This window comes from Mytilus trossulus, chromosome 2 (assembly GCF_036588685.1).
Source record: "Mytilus trossulus isolate FHL-02 chromosome 2, PNRI_Mtr1.1.1.hap1, whole genome shotgun sequence".
NCBI lineage: Eukaryota > Metazoa > Mollusca > Bivalvia > Mytilida > Mytilidae > Mytilus > Mytilus trossulus.
The window spans coordinates 103,198,985-103,218,821 of record NC_086374.1 but is presented as its reverse complement, the minus strand read 5'-3'; the positions used below and the strand labels follow the sequence as shown (position 1 = coordinate 103,218,821).

The 19,837-nt window shown below is 30.1% G+C and overlaps 1 protein-coding gene across 2 annotated transcripts; it reads right to left on the bottom strand.

Annotated features, from left to right (window-relative positions):
- Nucleotides 1-4,606: 4,606 nt before the first annotated feature.
- Nucleotides 4,607-18,525, bottom strand: LOC134708583 (tetraspanin-31-A-like). Of its 2 annotated transcripts, XM_063569231.1 has the most exons (6): nt 18,257-18,525; nt 12,135-12,302; nt 11,444-11,647; nt 9,960-10,136; nt 8,435-8,514; nt 4,607-4,768 (listed from the first exon to the last, which is right to left on the bottom strand). In XM_063569231.1, exons 1-5 carry the CDS (start codon nt 18,317-18,319, stop codon nt 8,440-8,442), a joined length of 687 nt encoding a protein of 228 aa, XP_063425301.1. In that variant the 5' UTR covers nt 18,320-18,525; the 3' UTR covers nt 4,607-4,768; nt 8,435-8,439. The 2 variants fall into 2 exon arrangements, with proteins under 2 accessions (XP_063425301.1, XP_063425302.1); XM_063569232.1 differs by lacking the exon at nt 8,435-8,514.
- Nucleotides 18,526-19,837: the final 1,312 nt, after the last annotated feature.

Genomic DNA, 19,837 nt, shown 5'->3' with positions numbered 1-19,837 from the left:
AATATAACAAGCAAACGAAACAAACAAGACAAAACAAGTGAGTCAAAGATTGAATACACATGAACAGTATTCTTAACTACAGACCAACTACAAGACTAATCACCTCTTTAGGACAAGAAAACACTAAATCTGATTTTTTTAAGTTAAAAAGTAAAAAGAAAAAAAAAATGCTGATCTATTTTTATAATTCATTACTTGCCATACAAAAACTAAATCTTATTTTGAATTTCCAAAGTTTAAAAAAAACTATTAGAATTTGTTGATTTTTTACTTGTCATACAAGTATAATTTTTGTATATTTTTTCCAAGTCAATTTGTGTATGATCCCAGAACCAAACAGTAGTTTTAGGATTGCATACAGTTTCAAAATATCTAAATTTCAAAAAAAAAAACATCAACACATTACTTGCCAGAGCCAAAAAAGTCTTAAACAACAGGTCTAGGGCTATTCCACCAAAAAAAATGTATGGGGGGTTGAAAGACACATTGTATCAATAATACATGGGTGATGAGTATCAGAGCAACTTTTCACACTATAATATGCACTATAATTCTATATTACAATTGTCTGGGTGGCGTGTGCTGACAAAAACTGCATTCCAACCCCCCCCCCCATACATTTTTTTCTGGAATAGCCCTTACTTCTATCTTTAAAGTTCTTTATTATTCAATAATATTAATATTTTTTGTTTTCCATGATCATGGTCTAATTGTGCTAATGTTTAATTGTTATTATTTAAATATAATTAAAAACATGTGGTTTTACATCTATAGGGTGATGAATAAGTTACATTTGTCAAACAGCTGACTTTCAAATGAATAAATGATTATTTTCTACATAATTCTAATACTATTTCTCAATAAAATAAAAATAAATTTGGAAAAAAATTAGCGTACATGTACATGTATTGTGTCATATGATGATTGATAAAATACATTACCCATGATGTATATTGCATATACCTAAAACAATAACATTAACAAATCACTTGCACACAATCTCAAGGTACTGATTTAAACTTTACAAAACTCACCTAATTTTCGTAATCCTTTTTCAAGATTAAATGGGCTTTTACTGTGCATAATTCATATGACATTTAATCTTATATGGCTCAATAGACCAGGTCAAATGAATATACTGACACGGAGATAATGGTATTTTCATATAATAAAACAAATCATATAAACTGTAATTTCTTAATAAATTTGAAATGTTTAAGAAACTGTATTTTCTTATATGAATTTGAAAAGCTCTTGCAAATGATTGTCCCAAATTATTTTCACTAGAGAATTACATCGGAGGTAGTAAAAATAGTTTTTGGCAAAATTTAACTTAAGACTTTTATACTTGCACTTTAATTTAAATAAAATACTGTGGATTCATTTATTTTCGTGGGTATCAATTTTTCGAGGGTTGCTGAAAACTTTCATATTGATTTTGTGGATACTTGATTTCGTGGTTTAGCCAATCTCCTTAAACAAAGCTTTTTGAAAATATGACATTCGTTGAAAATTTGAATTCGTGGTTCACCTGTACCCACGAAACCCACAAAAATTGGTATACAACGAATAATAATAAATCCACAGTACTCTCATTTCTTTTTTTCTGCAGCTTTTGAAACATTTATCAATAATTTTCCATGCATTTACAATTACCAGATAAAATTTGAAAACTTTATAACATGATATTTCACATTTGATTCCTGGTCAAATATCAGACTGAGGGCTCTGTCTGAGGTCTGATATAGGTAATTGGATAATACCATGCCCAATATGCAAAATGTCATGTGATAATCTATTATTACTGGATTTTAATGAAAACCAACATTTTACTGTTGGGTTAGATATTTTTTCTTCAAATAAACAATATTTATAGGTATGCATAAAGCACATATCACATCTAAAATTTGTAATAAACCCATTAAAACTTTTAGAGTTTAAGTACAGCCTTTTTGTCTGGCAGTTTCTCCCAATATAATATATACATAAACATACAACTTCATTATGACATCACGAAATTCACCATACCCTTAAACAATCTCACAACCATAATACATTTTATCTATCTTCTATTACACCCACAACTATGACCAGGCATGCATGGCTGATACACTAACCAGCTGGAAAGGACTTGTTCTTCGGATATCAAAAGGAATGTCATGGAAGTTTTAATGTCCAAACCTCATATTTATTTACAAAATTAAAATAAAATACCAAACTGTTTAATTTTTTTTTAAATCTAGATCTGTACTGTGTGATTATCCTGTAACTGTTGTAATCATATATCCAATTATCTAATACAATAATAAAATAATGCCAAAAAAATACTAAATATATATATATGGAGACTTACAACCAACCATTCAAATAACAACTCTGGATTTCAAGACTGAACTAAGCACTGCATTGTGGAAATTTGTATAGGTATTAAAGGGTAGGAATGCCCTTTATTATCAAGCTTCAAGCATCCCTTTGACACTACTGTAGGCATGAATGGAGTTATATCCCTTTGACACTACTGTAGGCATGAATGGAGTTACATCCCTTTAACACTACTGTAGGCATGAATGGAGTTACATCCCTTTAACACTACTGTAGGCATGAATGGAGTTACATCCAATTAACACTACTGTAGGCATGAATGGAGTTACATCCCTTTAACACTACTGTAGGCATGAAATGGAGTTACATCCCTTTTACACTACTGTAGGCATGAAATGAAGTTACATCCCTTTAACACTACTGTAGGCTTGAAATGGAGTTACATCCCTTTAACACTACTGTAGGCATGAAATGGAGTTACATATTTATTGCTAGCATAAATTGAACTAATATGTTAACCAACTTTTGTCATGTGTGGAACCCCATTAGTACCCTTTAATAATGACTGTAACATAATTATTACAATTAAATCAGATTGACAAATATTTCTCATCAGAAATTATTCACAAAACTGTGTATTATGAGCATTTTCATCCAGACATAAATGGTCCCCCATTAATGTGTCCATTTTAAAAACATGTACATACTTGCAATGTTTTTGACTGTTCAACTTGAATCTAAACCTTTCCATATAGTTACTTCAGTCAAGACACTTCTGTGGATATGCCTTTTCATATTTTTTTTTCATACAAAATTAAAAACATTTTTGTTTATATGTAATATTAATTGAATTAAACACACAATTCTACACAAAAGTTAACAGATAAAACATTCAGCCCTTTATGACTACCAACTATTGTACAAAAAATAATATTTTAACTATTTTGACTACTTTAATGAGGGGCTGTTATTCTGTAAACATTTAATTTTCACCCGTTTTTTCTCTAATCTTCCAAAAAATAACCCTTTTTTTCTCTAATCTTCATTTTTTTTGCCCGTTATTCTCTAATCCTCATTTTTTAAGGGCATTATTATTTAATCATTTAACCCCATCCAAACCCTTTTTAATGCTTTTTTGGGAGTATAAAGTCAAACCACTTGTAAATATATCCATTATTCCTTTACTAAGCAATCTGTAATTATTTTTTGTTTTCAAGATAGTGTTGTTTCATAAAAATACCTCTTAACCTTTCATCCCCTTAAAAATTAATGCATTTTTATTCAAAATTTTCATCTTGAACATTTTCACAACACTCATGTATATCAATGTAAACATATTTTTCTATACTGACAGTAATTACACAAAATAGCAGTATCCAGGCAAACCCTTTTATCAATATTACAAATACATAATAAAATAATCATACATTGCCAAATCATCTTACAACTGAAAATAACCAGATCAGCTGACTTGTTCTATTGATTCTTACGACTGCACACAATTCTTCTATAACACAATCATTCAAGGAGATAAAATAATAACAATGCTTAATACAGAGTTTGGTGTGCTTAAAAAATCAAACATGCTGTTTCTATGTAAACTGGTAAACACTTTTTAAACACAAATTTCAATAGCAATCCCCCGATAAATAAAATGTAAAGTTCAGTATTGTCTTTTCCTTTTTTTTTTTAATTTTAAAGTAATAAAATAAAATGAAAGAAATTGAAAATTTTATATGGCCTCCGTTGTTTTAAATATATCATTTTATAGTTATGGCAATTTGTTCATTCACATAGTAAACTTTCATGAAACAAAAAGTTGAGGAAGACCTGATTAAAAGTGGTTCTTCTAAAGTATTTAGCCAGTTTTAGCATACATATATCATTTGTATGTATTGCACATTTAAATATAGTATTAATTACAGTGTGTAAGTACATTTACATATGACAATGGATCTTCACTATCATGGAACAATGAAAATAAAGTCAAAAGGAATGATACATCAACCTCCGGTTTCAAATGTTTTGAGCAAGTGTGTAGCCATTTTCACAAAAAAGATATGTCATTTTTTAATGAGATACACTTACATGACTTACTTTAATATACAATTCAACATGTTCAAAATAAAAAAGAAAAAGTTATTTTAATTTTTTCCCGATCTCAAAATTTATATAATATATTAAAGAATCTAATATCCCTGTAAAATTCTTGTTAGTAAATAATTCTGAAATTATCAGTGAAATTCGTTTTGAGATCTTATCATGCTTATAAATGTTTCTATCTTATTGAGATCATTTTTTTGTGAGCATGGCTACAGAACTGTAGGACTTTAGGAAAATGTTTTATTTATATAACTATACAGTAAATGTATCAAAGAAAAGCATTAGGATTTGCTGAAGGATCTTTCAGATTTCTATACCGCATTGCTATCATCACTCCAATAATCTGAAATATAATAAAACATATAGCATATATTGACTTTCGAAAAATTATAAAATTTTCATAATTTTAAGTTTTAAAAATTAACAATACTAAATTAATTTTCATAGAATAAAAACAGTTGGTAGAAAAGTGTCACGGTTTTCATCATATTTTCAATAATTCATTGAAAACTCATAGTTATATTTTTTTTGTTCATGTGCGTGTCATCCATTTTAAGTATGCCTGTATAACAGATTAAACAGAGTTAACAATGGACACCAACAAAAAAATCTAAGTGATTGATACCAAAACAATGCAAATCATTACAGCATTTTAACATGCATGTGAACAAATGATTAAACCTCAATAAAGGAGACAGGTTTCAAGCTCTTCATATTCTTGATAAGTGGTTCATAGACATATCTTCCTAGCAGATAATTTCACACCATGTTATTTTGATAAAAGGTAAGGTTTGTGTGCATCATCAATTGTTAAGTAAAACAAGTATTTCAGTCACTCATCAAAGGTAATAGTGGAAGAATCAGGGAGCTCAGATTCCATCACAATGCAAAGAGACTATTAGAACGAGGCTGCTTTAAATCAATTCATAACCAAAATGAGAAAAAGAAAGAACAGGATTGTGTCCATAGTACATGGATACCCCACTTGCACTATCAATTCCTATGTTCAGTGGATTGTGATATTGGGATCATATCTCTAATTAAGCATTAAAATCAGGAACATATGTACTAAGTTTCAAGTTGATTGGACTTCAACTTCATCATCAAACAAACTTGACCAAAAACTTTAACCTGAAGCAAACAGAGGGTCAGACAAGCGGATGAAATACATAATGCCCCTTACATGCCTTAGTGAGGTATAAAAATTTACATATTGAATCCTCTGCTCTTACTGTTTGTATTAATATTACTTTGTCTTTGTTTTTGAACCAGCCTTCCATCAACCAAGGATTAAGGGATCTTTCTTGAAATATTGCATAATGTACCAGAAGATATTTCTAACAAAACCTTCCATCTTTTATATAACAAGTTGCATGTTATAAAGGAATTGTGGAGGAAGCGGGAGTGACTGGAGAGAACAATGGACCTAACAATTCTAGTCAATTAAGATTGGAGTTTAGCACACCTGCAGCATGGGGGATTCAAACTCATAACCTCAGTGTTAACAGACAATTAATACAGTTTTTCCACAACTTAGACCCCTATGCAGAAGAAGCCTCTTTGAAAGAAAAGGACACACACAAATTTCCCAATACATCTAAACATTACAATGTGAGAGACATTCTGCATCAGAACCTGCATAATATAAATAGCCTATCTTTCAATGAATGTTGCATTTTTAACATGTACATGTAACCCCAACAATTTTTGGTGATGTGCATAATTCAGTTTCTTTTTAACATGTGTAATAAAAATAAAAAGGAATTGAATTTAAGAAAACCCTTTTAAAATGTCTCTTTCTCAATTACATCAACAAACTGAATTTAAATCTGTTTTTTTCTTGGAAATGTTTGAACAATCATACACAATTTATGGGTACATTTTTTGCACATTATATTATAACCAAGGTATCTTGGCAATAATCAGAATGACCATCAAATAAATATACCATGAATATTTTTTGTTAAGTTAAAGCATGTTTTTTTTATAGAATTGATGATCACTCTGCAAAATTCATCTTGGTCCTTATAATAATCCATGTTCAAATTTCGTCCAGGAACCTTATATCCAGAAACAATCAACACAGTTTAATATTTTCTCTTTAGAAGTTTTACTTACATTTCAGTTTACCCATTTTACCTATATCGTTTATACATAAAATATAACTTTGTTTTAATATTTTACTATTGGTCTACTTTATTATAAAGATATAGTTTTGAAAAAAATAGTAAATGTGAAAAGTTGTGAGGCTTCCGTTGGATTGATACAAATCTAAAGTGATAAAGTTTTGCACCTATTAGGACATTGTAAGATGGTTAGTTAGTGTTTGCTACTGACGAGATATATAAACAATTATAAATGATATTAGTGAAATGCAGAGGGAATTGTGATGATGTGGCAAAATTGAAATTAAAATGAGTCTGACATGCTTTTCATAGAAAAAATGGTTAAAGGTCTCAGTTTCATTTTTTATAGGGAATCATACAACAGATTACAAATTTAAATAATTAATAAACATCATTAATTATGTATATATATGGTATACAGTATACATTCTGTTTGGGTAATAATATAGTCTCATGCAGTCACTTAAAACCTATATTTATCCACATCTCTTTAGGCCACATCCCTACCCATAGAGATCTATCTAACAGTGGAGCCTGGGGCACCAAACACATTCATCCCTACCCATAGAGATCTATCTTACAGCATTAACCAGTGGAGCCTGAGGCCCAAAAACATTACTCAAAGGTACAACAAATCCATAATTGGAACTTGGCCAGCAATAAAATTAAATGAAGCCCAGAAACCAGGGCATATGTAATCCCCAAACACTGTATGAAACCGCATCCAGACTGATTTTGTTGTTAGCTGTAAAATGAGACATGTTAGAAAAAACATATAGTACATATATTTATATAGTATTCAAGAACCAACAATATCATATACAGGAAGCATAAGCATAACACCATGCAGGAAAGGAGAAATCCTCATTATTCTTCATTTAACATATTTATACTTTATTTGCATTTTGTTAAAAATTAGATAATGGCTTACTAGTATTTTTTAAATGATTGCTTTTAAGTTTTTATAATTTGTTTTGTTTTAAACTCTATTTTATCATCAAACATGAAAATTTTTGCTCAGGATATTTCTTCTTTTTACTTTTTTATGATGTATCTGCCTATAAATATCTGGCTAGAAATTAAAGTGAAGGACACACTTCTTATTTGATGCTTGAACAAAATCCCTTTACAAATTGTTGACTCATTGAGATTGTATCAATTAATTGGCACAGTGTTTAAAGAGTATTAAAGTTGAAAATAAAAATGTTTCACTGAACAATCTGAAGTTTTAAAAGGCTCAGACTATGTTTTTCTCCATTACATGCAGGTTTATATATATAAACTATTATATGCATCATTTATGATAAATCATTATATATCCGTAATTCTCATTTTTTCTTAACAGTAAATGTAGTTTAATTGGTTCAACTGCTTCAGGAATTTTTTTTATTTACTACAATGCATAATATTGTATGTTCATTTCTTTTTTAGTTTGTTTATAGCTTATATAAATTATGTTTGGCTACAAAGGGAGATAATATCTAAAACCACAGAAACTTTAGTTGTTTTTATTTGCTTACTGCTTTAAATATTTTACGTTTAGTTCATTAATTTTTGTGTTCAGAAGCATTTTTTTAATATGAATTATGAATTATGTATTATTAAAGTCATAAAAATTTGAATTAGTTTTTTTGGAAAGATTAATTAAAAATTCAGCTAAGCTTTATGTAATTTCCCTTTTGTTAAATTCATTTATTTATGAAGTATTCATAAAACTTGTGCCTCATCAATATTCACTTTTCTTATTATGACAATAAAATAGATTACAGTATTTCTTAGTTAAGCTATGAGGATCTTTCTAGAACTGAAACAAGGAATTAAAAGCCAAATACTAAACCAAAAATAAAAACCAACACCACTGACCATGCAGTGTTAGTACGTACTAATGTTAAAGAAATGAGCTTGGGTTTGCTCGCGGATCTTTTTGGTTTCTATAACGTATTGTTATCCAAACACCAATTATCTGAAACACAAAATATCATCATGGTTAAACTAGTGCACGAAACAAACAATTATGGTAATAACGTGGAACAACAAAACAAACATGTGCAAGCAATTATTCTAGCAGGCTTATTTTATTAATATTTACATGCTTAATTGTACCATTCAGTTCACCATGCAGTATTTTTTTTAAAACTCATGCCCCAATATCGTAAACCGTGCTTTTCTTCCAACAAAAAACTCAAACCCACTTGTTATGTATTGGAAGATAAACATGACATGAAGATGCTTTAAAGATCTATCATACCAAGAATTGTAATAAATTTGAATTGTATTGTATACCATAGCTTATTTCTTTTCGGAAATGCAAACTACCATATATCCTGTATACATAGATATAGGGAGATGTGGTGTGAGTGCCAATGAGACAACTTTCCATCCAAATAACAATTTAAAAATTAAACCATTATAGGTTAAAGTACGGCCTTCAACACGGAGCCTTCGCTCACACCGAACAACAAGCTATAAAGGGCCCCAAAATTACTAGTGTAAAACCATTCGAATGTAAATACATGTGTAAAATTGTCAAATTTGAAACTATTCATTTATGACATACATTTGAATATTTATATTTTTAGCTAAAAACATTTCTTTCAAATTGCTTTTGAAAATATCAAATGTCCCATTTAGAACACATTTGGTTTTTAATTAAGAATTTGTACATCATGGAATTATCAGTCATTAGAGGTTCACAAGACTCTATTCTACCAGATCTATAAATGCGTTTAAAAATTCTTGAAATTCAATTTATAATTTTCTTTGATTTTTGCAATAGGAAAATCATAGATTAATCGCAGAACCTATCAATTAGTTTAAAAAGTATTTTCCTGATAAACTCTTTGAAATAACGCATGATATGCTGATATTATCTTATTTCATAAAAATCAATAACCATGACAACTACAGAACTAGATATCTGAAAATATTAAATGTTTATACACAATATATATTTTTCTCAAATTTAGCCCAACAATAATGATCTTAGATCTACAAATTTGCATATTTTATTTTTCTTTTCTTAAGTCGGCTTCAAATCCCTGCTTCTGTGACATTACCACCTGGAATGATTATCTGAAGTAAAGTTGTCACATGTTTAGCATAGAGAGAAAGACAATTGGTTTAAGATATTGCAAAAATTTTGACAATGTGTTTAGTAAATAATCTCAATCTAGTTGACAATTAGTTCATAATTCCATTTTTGGGGGGTCTTTTAAGAGAGCTTTTTCAAACACTTGCAAGATCATCATCTATTGTTATTGATTTTTAACAAAATATTACAGCTAAAAGTATTTTTATGATCTCTTAACAAAGTTTTCAATCAAACATTGTTTAGCCCTCATACCTAGCACTACATAAGAATACTACATGTATGTGTTGGCTGTTTTATAAACTCCTCAAAAGGCTCACCTCTGTAAAACTGAAGAATAGACCAACTCCACCAGTGCTAGAGAAAGCTGTGTGTATTGCCTCTTTCATCTCTGATTCACAAGGTTTACAAATGCCATTATATGTTAATGTCTCATTTGGTTTAAAATTAGGTGAACAGACAGGATCTGTATTGTTGTGACCAGTACAGCATGCCAACTGTTAGAAAATGAAAAAAAAAAAATGTTCATTATTTCTGTTCAACATTCAAGATAGAGTATAAAACGTTTTTGTTAAAACATTAAAAGGTTGTCTTATTTACAAAAATGTAAAGACTTGCAGGGTTAACTTTGGATTGACAACTCAATATTACTTTACAAACAATTTGCCCAATATTGCTGGCTTAAAGCATTGTCGAGGATTGCGGGAACGTTATGCGTTCGTATGTGTGCCGTCGCCACTGACGATGTGACGTCGCGTTACTATGTATATTGTATCTTATGATTCTATGCTTTTGAATGAATGTTGAACCACACGATTGTATTTATTGTTAGTCAAACCCTAAACGAACACAACGCGAAGTACAAACACACTCAAAACCCAACAAGCATCAAGTTGAACACACAGCCAGGAATCTATTAAACATCATTAATTTAGTCGTGGAATTATTCTTTTTCTTGGTTACCGATTTTCATGGACTGAGAAAACTGCATTTTCATGGATATTTGTTATCATAGTTTTTCAAAATTCGTCAAACTGCAGCATACAGCGTTAACCTTATAGAAATATTGTTATATATTGAACCCTTAAATGCATGGTTCACCTACATGACCTATACCAAGGTTCCCAATTTAAAATTGGTATCCAACGAAAAATAATTAATCCACAGAGTCAGTATGTGTATATAGAACCTGGTGAAAATGTGAAAATTGCTGCATCACTTCTTTATACATCATCAACATGACAAAACGCTTCGAATTCAGTTGTTTTTGTAGGTTTGTTTTTTATCATTGTTTATCAGATATGAAGCTGTTTTGTATTGTTTCATATTTTGTGAGTCCTGGGCCTTTTATTTCCATTCTTAATATACAGCATTGGTTTTGCAAATTGTTGTAGGCAGTATGGTGACATATAGTTGATAACATCTACCCCATTAATTTTCTGGTGAAGAGTTGTAAAATTTGTATTCATATCAAATCTTATTGTTTCTAAATAAATCAGTTGTGCAAGTGGACGAAAATTAAATATGATTGTACATGTTGTATATATATATGCATGTTAGTCATGCAAGTAAAAATTGGTATATGTTATGAAAAATTACTAATTTTTTTTCAACACAGCATTACTTTCAATTTCACTCTGACATGTTTTGCAACACATGATTAAAACAAAATATTTTGCAAGATCCCAGCAATCCACGAAATTTGATACCATGAAAATAAATGAAATTATATTTAAAAGACCATCTGATTTCAATATAACCAACATGCATAACATGCAAGGCATTTGCCACTTGTAAAACTTACCTTTACACAAGAAGGATGAGGAAATTTAATGGGATCAGAATATCCACAACAATCATATTTGTTTTGTACAGCTGTTAATGATTTTTCACTAGCTGCTGTCCAGGCTTGATTTGCAAAGTAACTCCTCTGTTCAGCGTTGACTGCAAGACAGGCACATGCTATAGAGAACTGGAACAGGAACAGTAGAAATAATATTACCATGTACTGGTTCACTGTTAAGGAAGTTGCTTGTGTATACAGTTCATGTGTAAGCTCCACCCAGACTGGTACAAATTGTGGTACATGTAACAATTTTTGCAATCATCATGATTATCATGATTATAGTAAAAATAGTGGAATAAACTTCTGAATTTACAGTTTATACATGTACATATACAATTGACAGCACTTATCATGCTAATTGCTGGTATGTAAATTTTCATATACATTATGTACATGATATATATTTATAATATGTATTTCAACAGTTAAAAAAAAAAGCCCTAACTTTTACATGTTTTAAGTCATCTTAAAATAACCGAAACTGTGCATGCTGTGAAAAATTACTAGATCCTTCAATGTATAACATGTAATTTATATGATTACATAATGACATATGATACTGGATTTCCTTCATTTTCTAAAAGTATCTTCAAAATTTTTGCCAAACAAAATATTGTCATAAATACAAGAAACTGCAAAAAAAGGATACAAAAAACAGTAAGACTTGATGATGTTTAACAGCTCCTACATATCCAATGATTGCTATCAGCATCAGAAACACACCAGAAGCAATAACTCCTCCCACTAATGACAAACTGACGATGATTGACACTACCTTGCTATATGCTGAGACACCAATTAGAATCAAGGCTACAATCTGAAAAAAAAAAGAATATTCATGAAATGTTGCTGTGTTGTTTCAGAGAAGTTGTGCTGAGAAACTGTTGCAGTAGCACATTTATGAATAAAGGTCATGAAGGTTGAAATTCCACATTCAATTCAAAGTGACATAACTACTAGAAAAATCATTGAATCATAATTTGCTGTCAATATATATGATACATTGTATATGCTTACATTTTGTACATGGCATTGATTGGTATACCATATATAAAGTGCAATCTTTGCGAGGTGCAAATTTTTGCTTATTTTAGCAAAATCGCCAAAATAAATTCTGTCAATTAAACACACAACACATGCAAAGGTATTGATAAAAGTTTTGAATCCGCAAAAATATTTTTTATACCTTGTTAATTTTAAATCTCAAAATTTGACACCCTTGAAAATAACCTGCTATACAGGGAATTTATAAAAAAACATGTACCTTTCTACATAATCTACAAAATATAATTAAATTTTTGTAGTGTTTTAGATGAGTTGCAATGACAAGAACAGTAATGACATTATCCTAAATAAAATTTAAACCAGATGCTCCGCAGGGCGTAGCTTTATACGACCGCAGAGGTTGAACCCTGAACGGTTGGGGCAAGTATGGACACAACATTCAAGCTGGATTCAGCTCTAAATTTGGATTGTGATTAAATAGTTGACACAGCATAGGTTTCTGACACAGAATGAATGCGTTCTAATGAAATTAAAATTTTTGTTTTCTCTTAGAGCAATTCACTATGCTGTTGAATATTATTCCTCTCAAAAAAATGTTTGAAGAAATTTTCTTTTTATTTATGAAATTTCAAATGAGAAAATTGAACCCAATTTTTTTAATCACATCCCCCTTTCCCTTATTCCAAAACTAATCTCAATTAAAATTTCTAATGGAGTTTGCAACAATTACTTCTCATTTAAATACATCATAACATATTAAGATGTAAAAAAAGTGCTTGTTATCACTGAATGGTAAAGATTATTTTAATTTATCAGTTGGTAGTAAAAAGTGAATATACATTGTATATTGTATATATAACAAAGATTTAAGTTGATTCAGGACAAAGAAAGATAACTCCAAATAAAAAAAATTCTTACAATTAGATATTTCTTGCTTACTATTCTGGACAAAGAAAGATAACTCTAATTAAAAACAAAATTGCTATTTCACAATATTTTGCAATAAGATATTTCTTGCCATTGCGCAATACTGTGCAATTGAAAAGACTTGCTATTGCACAAAACTTAATATAATAATTTGAGATCCTGATTTGGACCAACTTGAAAACTGGGCCCAGAATCAAAAATCTAAGTACATGTTTAGATTCAGCATATCAAAGAACCCCAAGATTTCAATTTTTGTTAAAATCAAACTAAGTTTAATTTTGGACCCTTTGGACTTTAATGTAGACCAATTTGAAAACAAGACCAAAAATTAGGAATCTACATACACAGTTAGATTTGGCATATCAAAGAACCCCATTTATTCAATTTTTGATGAAATCAAACAAAGTTTAATTTTGGACTCCGATTTGGACCAACTTGAAAACTGGGCCGATAATCAAGAATCTAAGTACATTTTTAGATTCAGCATATCAAAGAACCCAACCGATTAATTTTTTGTCAAAATCAAACGAAGTTTAATTTTGGACCCTTTGGACCTTAATGTAGACCAATTTGAAAACGGGACCAAAAGTTAAAAATCTACATACACAGTTAGATTCAGCATATCAAAGAACCCCAATTATTCAATTTTGATGAAATCAAACAAAGTTTAATTTTGGACCCTTTGGGCCCCTTATTCCTAAACTGTTTGGACCAAAACTCCCAAATCATTACCAACCTTCCTTTTATGGTCATAAACCTTGTGTTTAAATTTCATAGATTTCTATTTACTTATACTAAAGCTATGGTGCGAAAACCAAGAAAAATGCTTATTTGGGTCCCTTTTTGGCCCCTAATTCCTAAACTGTTGAGACCTAAACTCCCAAAATCAATACCAACCTTCCTTTTGTGGTCATAAACATTGTGTATAAATTTCATTATTTTCTATTTACTTAAACTAAAGTTATTGTGCGAAAACCAAGAATAATGCTTATTTGGGCCCTTTTTTGGCCCCTAATTCCTACACTATTGAAACCAAAACTCACAAAATCAATCCCAACCTTTCTTTTGTGGTCATAAACCTTGTGTCAAAATTTCATAGATTTCTATTAACTTAAACTAAAGTTATAGTGCAAAAACCAAGAAAATGCTTATTTGGGCCCTTTTTGGCCCCTAATTCCTAAAATGTTGGGACCAAAACTCCCAAAATCAATACCAACCTTCCTTTTGTGGTCATAAACCATGTGATAAAATTTTATAGATTTATATTCACTTTTACTAAAGTTAGAGTGCGAAAACTGAAAGTATTCGGACGACGACGACGACGACGCCAACGTGATAGCAATATACGACGAAAATTTTTTCAAAATTTGCGGTCGTATAAAAACCAACAAAATCCATGCAGACCATGGATCAGAGAACTCATAGTTAAAATACAACTTATGAATTTTTGAAACAATAGCCACATGGAGACATTTATTCATAGTCTTTTCTACTTAAACTTTATCATGTTTATATCCATACATGACATATTAATGATAAACATATAAAACCCAAACATGCCAAAGATACATTGTAACTAAATTAAATGGTAGAATATATCTAGAAAAAAAAAGTTCTAAAAATGAAAGGTTATTTTATTATTAATTATGTCATACAATGTATATATACATATATCATATGTATATACATGATAAAGATATATGACTAATGTCAATAGAATAAAGACATGTACGCAAGGTTAGAATTTGTGCTCTTGAACTTTGAATACACTTGAAACAAGAACAGATTATACACAAATACATTTGGTACTTTTATTTATCTCCTGTGCAGAATAGAGTATCAATTTAACTTTAAAAGGATTATTTCATTTTGTTATTATAACATGTATGATGAATAAAAGATAGTTTGATTTAAAAAGTGAAAAAAAAGTTGTTAAGATCATGAAGATAAAATAACGTGTTCTAGAGGCAAACAAACATCTGGCCTTCACTTGCTGGGCACTGATTGGTCACTACAAAACTTGATTGTAATAATGATTACAATTTCAATCTGTAGTACAGACAAATATACAGCTGTTACCACTATACTGCATTGGATATGTATTCATTTGTTATAAAATCAATAAATCACTGTGTACAGAATGTGTACCTAATTGAATCTGTCATTCATAAAAGCATTAACCATTTTATGTAGTATATGCAGCACTGCAAGCAATTTCAAATGACACTTTATTCAGATAAACACTAAACATGACCATTAAACATTTATCAAAGTATTTTAGTGTGGATACATGTATCAGATATTAGGAGCCTGGAATTCAGTGGTTGTGATCATTTGTTAAATAAATATTATTGTTTTTTATCAAATAAATATTTTAAATTAAAACTTGTTGAAACAGAATTATTAATGTAAAAAAATGAATGTTAATAATTGTATTTTTTTTCAAATAAAAGATGTCTTTTAATTTTTTAAACATTGTTCATTTTATACACATGATGATACAACATTTTGTACAAGAGGAATAAGAAAAACATGCACCTTCCTGAATCCAGTAAAAAGCGGTTTTGCATTTTTGAAGCTGCATATATATTTAATGAAAAAATGTTTCTAATCTATCCCCATTATTATGATTGTCAGCTGTGAACAGTTGGTAAAACAAAAAGTTTATAACAGCAAGAGTTATCAGATAACATTCTACATGTTTTCTAACTATACATTTATTGTATTTCAGTATTTGGCCATTTGCATGGAACTCATGTGGTAAAAACATCAACACTCATGTTTAGTTTTTTTTAAGCACATGACGCAAGAAGTTTAGAACAAAAGAAAAATATTCAACACGTTAAATGTCAATTTCTATTGAAATACTTTTTAGGGTTTTGGTTTTTTTTTTCAATTAACATTATTAAACATGTTAAACATGTCAAATGCTTGTTTATAAAAGAAGAAATATTTTTGTATATCATGTAACGATTGGTAATATATACAATATACAAATGATGTAACTGTTTATCTTACTGAACATTTTGAATGAAATTTAATTACATGTAATACATTGTAATACATATATATATATGTAATTATAATATAATCACATGATAATTGCTATTGCCACTGGCATGGATTTGTGGTCTTGATATTTCTGTTTAACTGTAACATGTATAAAGAGTTTTGTTTTAATATCTATAAACTTTCATTTCAAATATATTTGGAGCATTTGATAATAAGCACGATAAGCATCATAAGTGAAATAAAAATAATTATAATTTACAAACAATGCTCAAATTAAAAGAAAATTTGACGCAAATATACATTATAGCTGATGTTTGAACTGCCTTTTATACATGTATAGATCTCTTCAAAAATTTACAAAGCTATCATGCTATCAGACATGTCAAGAGAACATGGAGTAGTATGATTTATACTCCAGCCCCTATTAAATGACCTACATGTAGGTTTTGCAATCATATAAAATGTATTCAGTGCAGACTTTTGACTATTTGGAACCCCTCACTTAAATCTACATTTGATACATGTATATGAATATGTCTCTGCCAATATGGAATAAATTACATGTTTAAATAAAAAAAAACATATACTTGTTGGATCTCCATTCCACCATGTCCACAATGGTTTTAGATACTTGAGGATCGTGTCTTACTATGCTTTTCTCTTTTTTAAAAATGCTTTAGAGATAGATATTGTTGTTCAGAGGTTACTTTGGCCAAAATTTAAGGGAGAAGGGAAGGCTTGAATCAAGAGGGAGACTTAAGGGAGAAGTAATGATCAATCACATCAAATTAGAATACAGTTAGATTTGTTCTGGAGCTGTGCTGTTGGATAGAGCCATATTTAAAAGAATGTCTGTTTCCCCTCCTCTGGGTCTACCCTTTCAAACGTTGTCAGATTTGCACTTAATTGACTAGAAACATTGGGGGAAAAAAACATTTATTTCAATGCACTAACCAAAACATGATTAAGAGTTATCCAACACATAAATGAAATACTTTTAATATAATGAATATTGTTTGTTGTCAGAATCACACTTAAATTAAAAACAATGATTTTTTTTTTTAGCAATAAACTTACCATGCTTACAAAAAAAAAACTTGTTAGAATTTCACATTATCTAGAAAAAATGATATATATTTATAGCAATACACTAACTAATACTCTGTAAAATTGGGCACGAACATGTAGGGTGCAAATGGACTTTGGGTGCGATCGTGTAGGGTGCGTAAGTGAAAGGAGGCCAATGTGGACAGGTGGGAACGCCATTTGGCGCGAACAGACCCGGATTCCATACATTGTTTCACGTGATCATCTAAATAAGACATTGTACTATGAAAATATATATATATAAAAAATTGTTTAATAAGATACTGATACATTTTTGTACCAGCCATATCATTCTTTAGTATTGTATTTTTTTAATTTTAGTTTCTTGTGTACAATTTGGAAATTAGTATGGCGTTCATTATCACTGAACTAATATATATTTGTTAAGGGGCCAGTTGAAGGACGCCTCCCGGTGCGGGAATTTCTCACTACATTGAAGACCTGTTGGTCACTTTCTCACGGCTTCTGCTGTTATTCTTTCTATGGTTGGGTTGTTGTCTCTTTGACACATTCCCCTTTTCCATTCTCAATTTAACTGATACATCCCTGTTCTCAGATGCAATTAAAATTTCGTGTCAGTGCAACAATTCTTATGATAAACAAATGCCTTTGACACTGACATAGGTTTTTTTTTGTAAAAAACAAAACAGTCATGATAATTTCAGAAATTAATTAAACACTAAAAGCGTAGAGGTGTAGAAAGACAAAACTAAAACTTACGAAATATAACACATTCAATGCTGCCAAAGCATTTTTAGAACATGAAAAGCCGCCACAAACCATTATTGTTCAGCTAAAGGGTATTTTGTGGGTTGAGAAATAATACTGTTACGTTGAAAGTTCCAACAAACCGACCATCACGTGATCAACCGGAAGCACTGTCTGATAAAACTATTTTCGCATTCAAGAAAAAAGGAATACCATTCTTTTCATCTTTCCATCGTTTTAAGATAATAGTATGTCGTGTTTTATTTATCAAAAGTGCAACAGCATGTTATCCGAAAACAATGTTATACCGTGAGTGCGTTCGCATAATACAGTCGGAAACGCACCCAATACAAATCAGTTTCGTAAGGTACAAACATCAATCGGAACAACTCGGCCTTTCTGGTTGCACGAAGCTATTGTACTGCGTAGCGAGAATGGCCGAGTAGTTACGATTGGTACAAACATTTCAGCCAAACAATAGACATTTGTTTTCTCATCGCAAATTTTTATTTATTACACCAGACTAAGAGACATATAATACAATTGTACTATATGTCTCTGATTACACTATAAGTTATAACTTTATGATATGGTACAAAGTTTAACCAAAATAATCGATTCGGTTTGGCCCCAGATGACTTTTAAAATGTTTATATCATTTAAAAATGTTCCAAATTATCTCCCTTTGGTGCAAAAATGCCATTTTTGCGGGGGATAGGAGGGGACCTGATCCCGAAATCCCGGGCTTAAAAACACGAAATCCCGAAATCCGGGGCTTAAAAAACGAAATCCCGAAGTCCCGAAATTCCAAAAAAGAATTCCCGAATTCCGAAAGGGTCTATCCCGAAATCCCGAGCTTAAAAACACCCGATCCCGGAGTCCCCTCATTTTTGGGCATTAAAACTGAAATATCTTTTTTAACTCATCGGCGACCTATATTTTTTTTTATTATTTTTCTTCAAATAAGCTCACACAAACCAAATAATTGTAAAATTTGAGCGATTTCTGCAAATTTATCATAATTAGTTCTTTTATTTTTTATTTTTATTTCGATATTACCATATTTCTATATACATTCTATAGTTCAACAGAAAAAAAGGACATTATCAAAAATGTGTGCTTCTTTCGGAGGCAGATTGTGAGCTTAAATGACCGCTGACCCCGTTTTTTTTTATTTCATTTTTTCTATTAAGTATATGATAAAGGTCATTTATACAAAAATATAGCGAAAACCTATATTACAAAAAAATGATTTACACCCGCGAGCCCCCTTAAGGTTTATGACCCCTTCTGTAGTCATGGTATTTACGAAAATTTCAAACTGCAATAGTATCAAAACAGCAAAGATAATGAATTATACAGATATGCTACTCAAAGGGAAAATTCGTACACTGAGCTTTAATTTTTTATAGTTTCATTGCATTTAAGAAGGGATTTTGTGACAAAAAAAACCAAGATTTTGAAGAAAATTTTAAACATATATTGCTCAATTGTTTTTCTATGATATTCTCTCGTATATTGTTTAAAAAAAGTCATAAAACAACCTTTAAATAAAATAAAAAAATCGTGCTGAGTTTCTCTAGTTTGGGTGGG

Bases quoted from the DNA above. Each gene is read 5' to 3' on its own strand.
- LOC134708583 (XM_063569231.1), bottom strand. From the start codon at position 18,319: ATGGTTTGTGGCGGCTTTTCATGTTCTAAAAATGCTTTGGCAGCATTG. The intron at 10,137-11,443 runs GTAAGTTTTACA...ATTTTCTAACAG, and splicing joins CTCATCCTTCTTGTGTAAAG to TTGGCATGCTGTACTGGTCA. The intron at 8,515-9,959 runs GTGAGCCTTTTG...TTTGTGTTTCAG, and splicing joins TATTCTTCAGTTTTACAGAG to ATAATTGGTGTTTGGATAAC.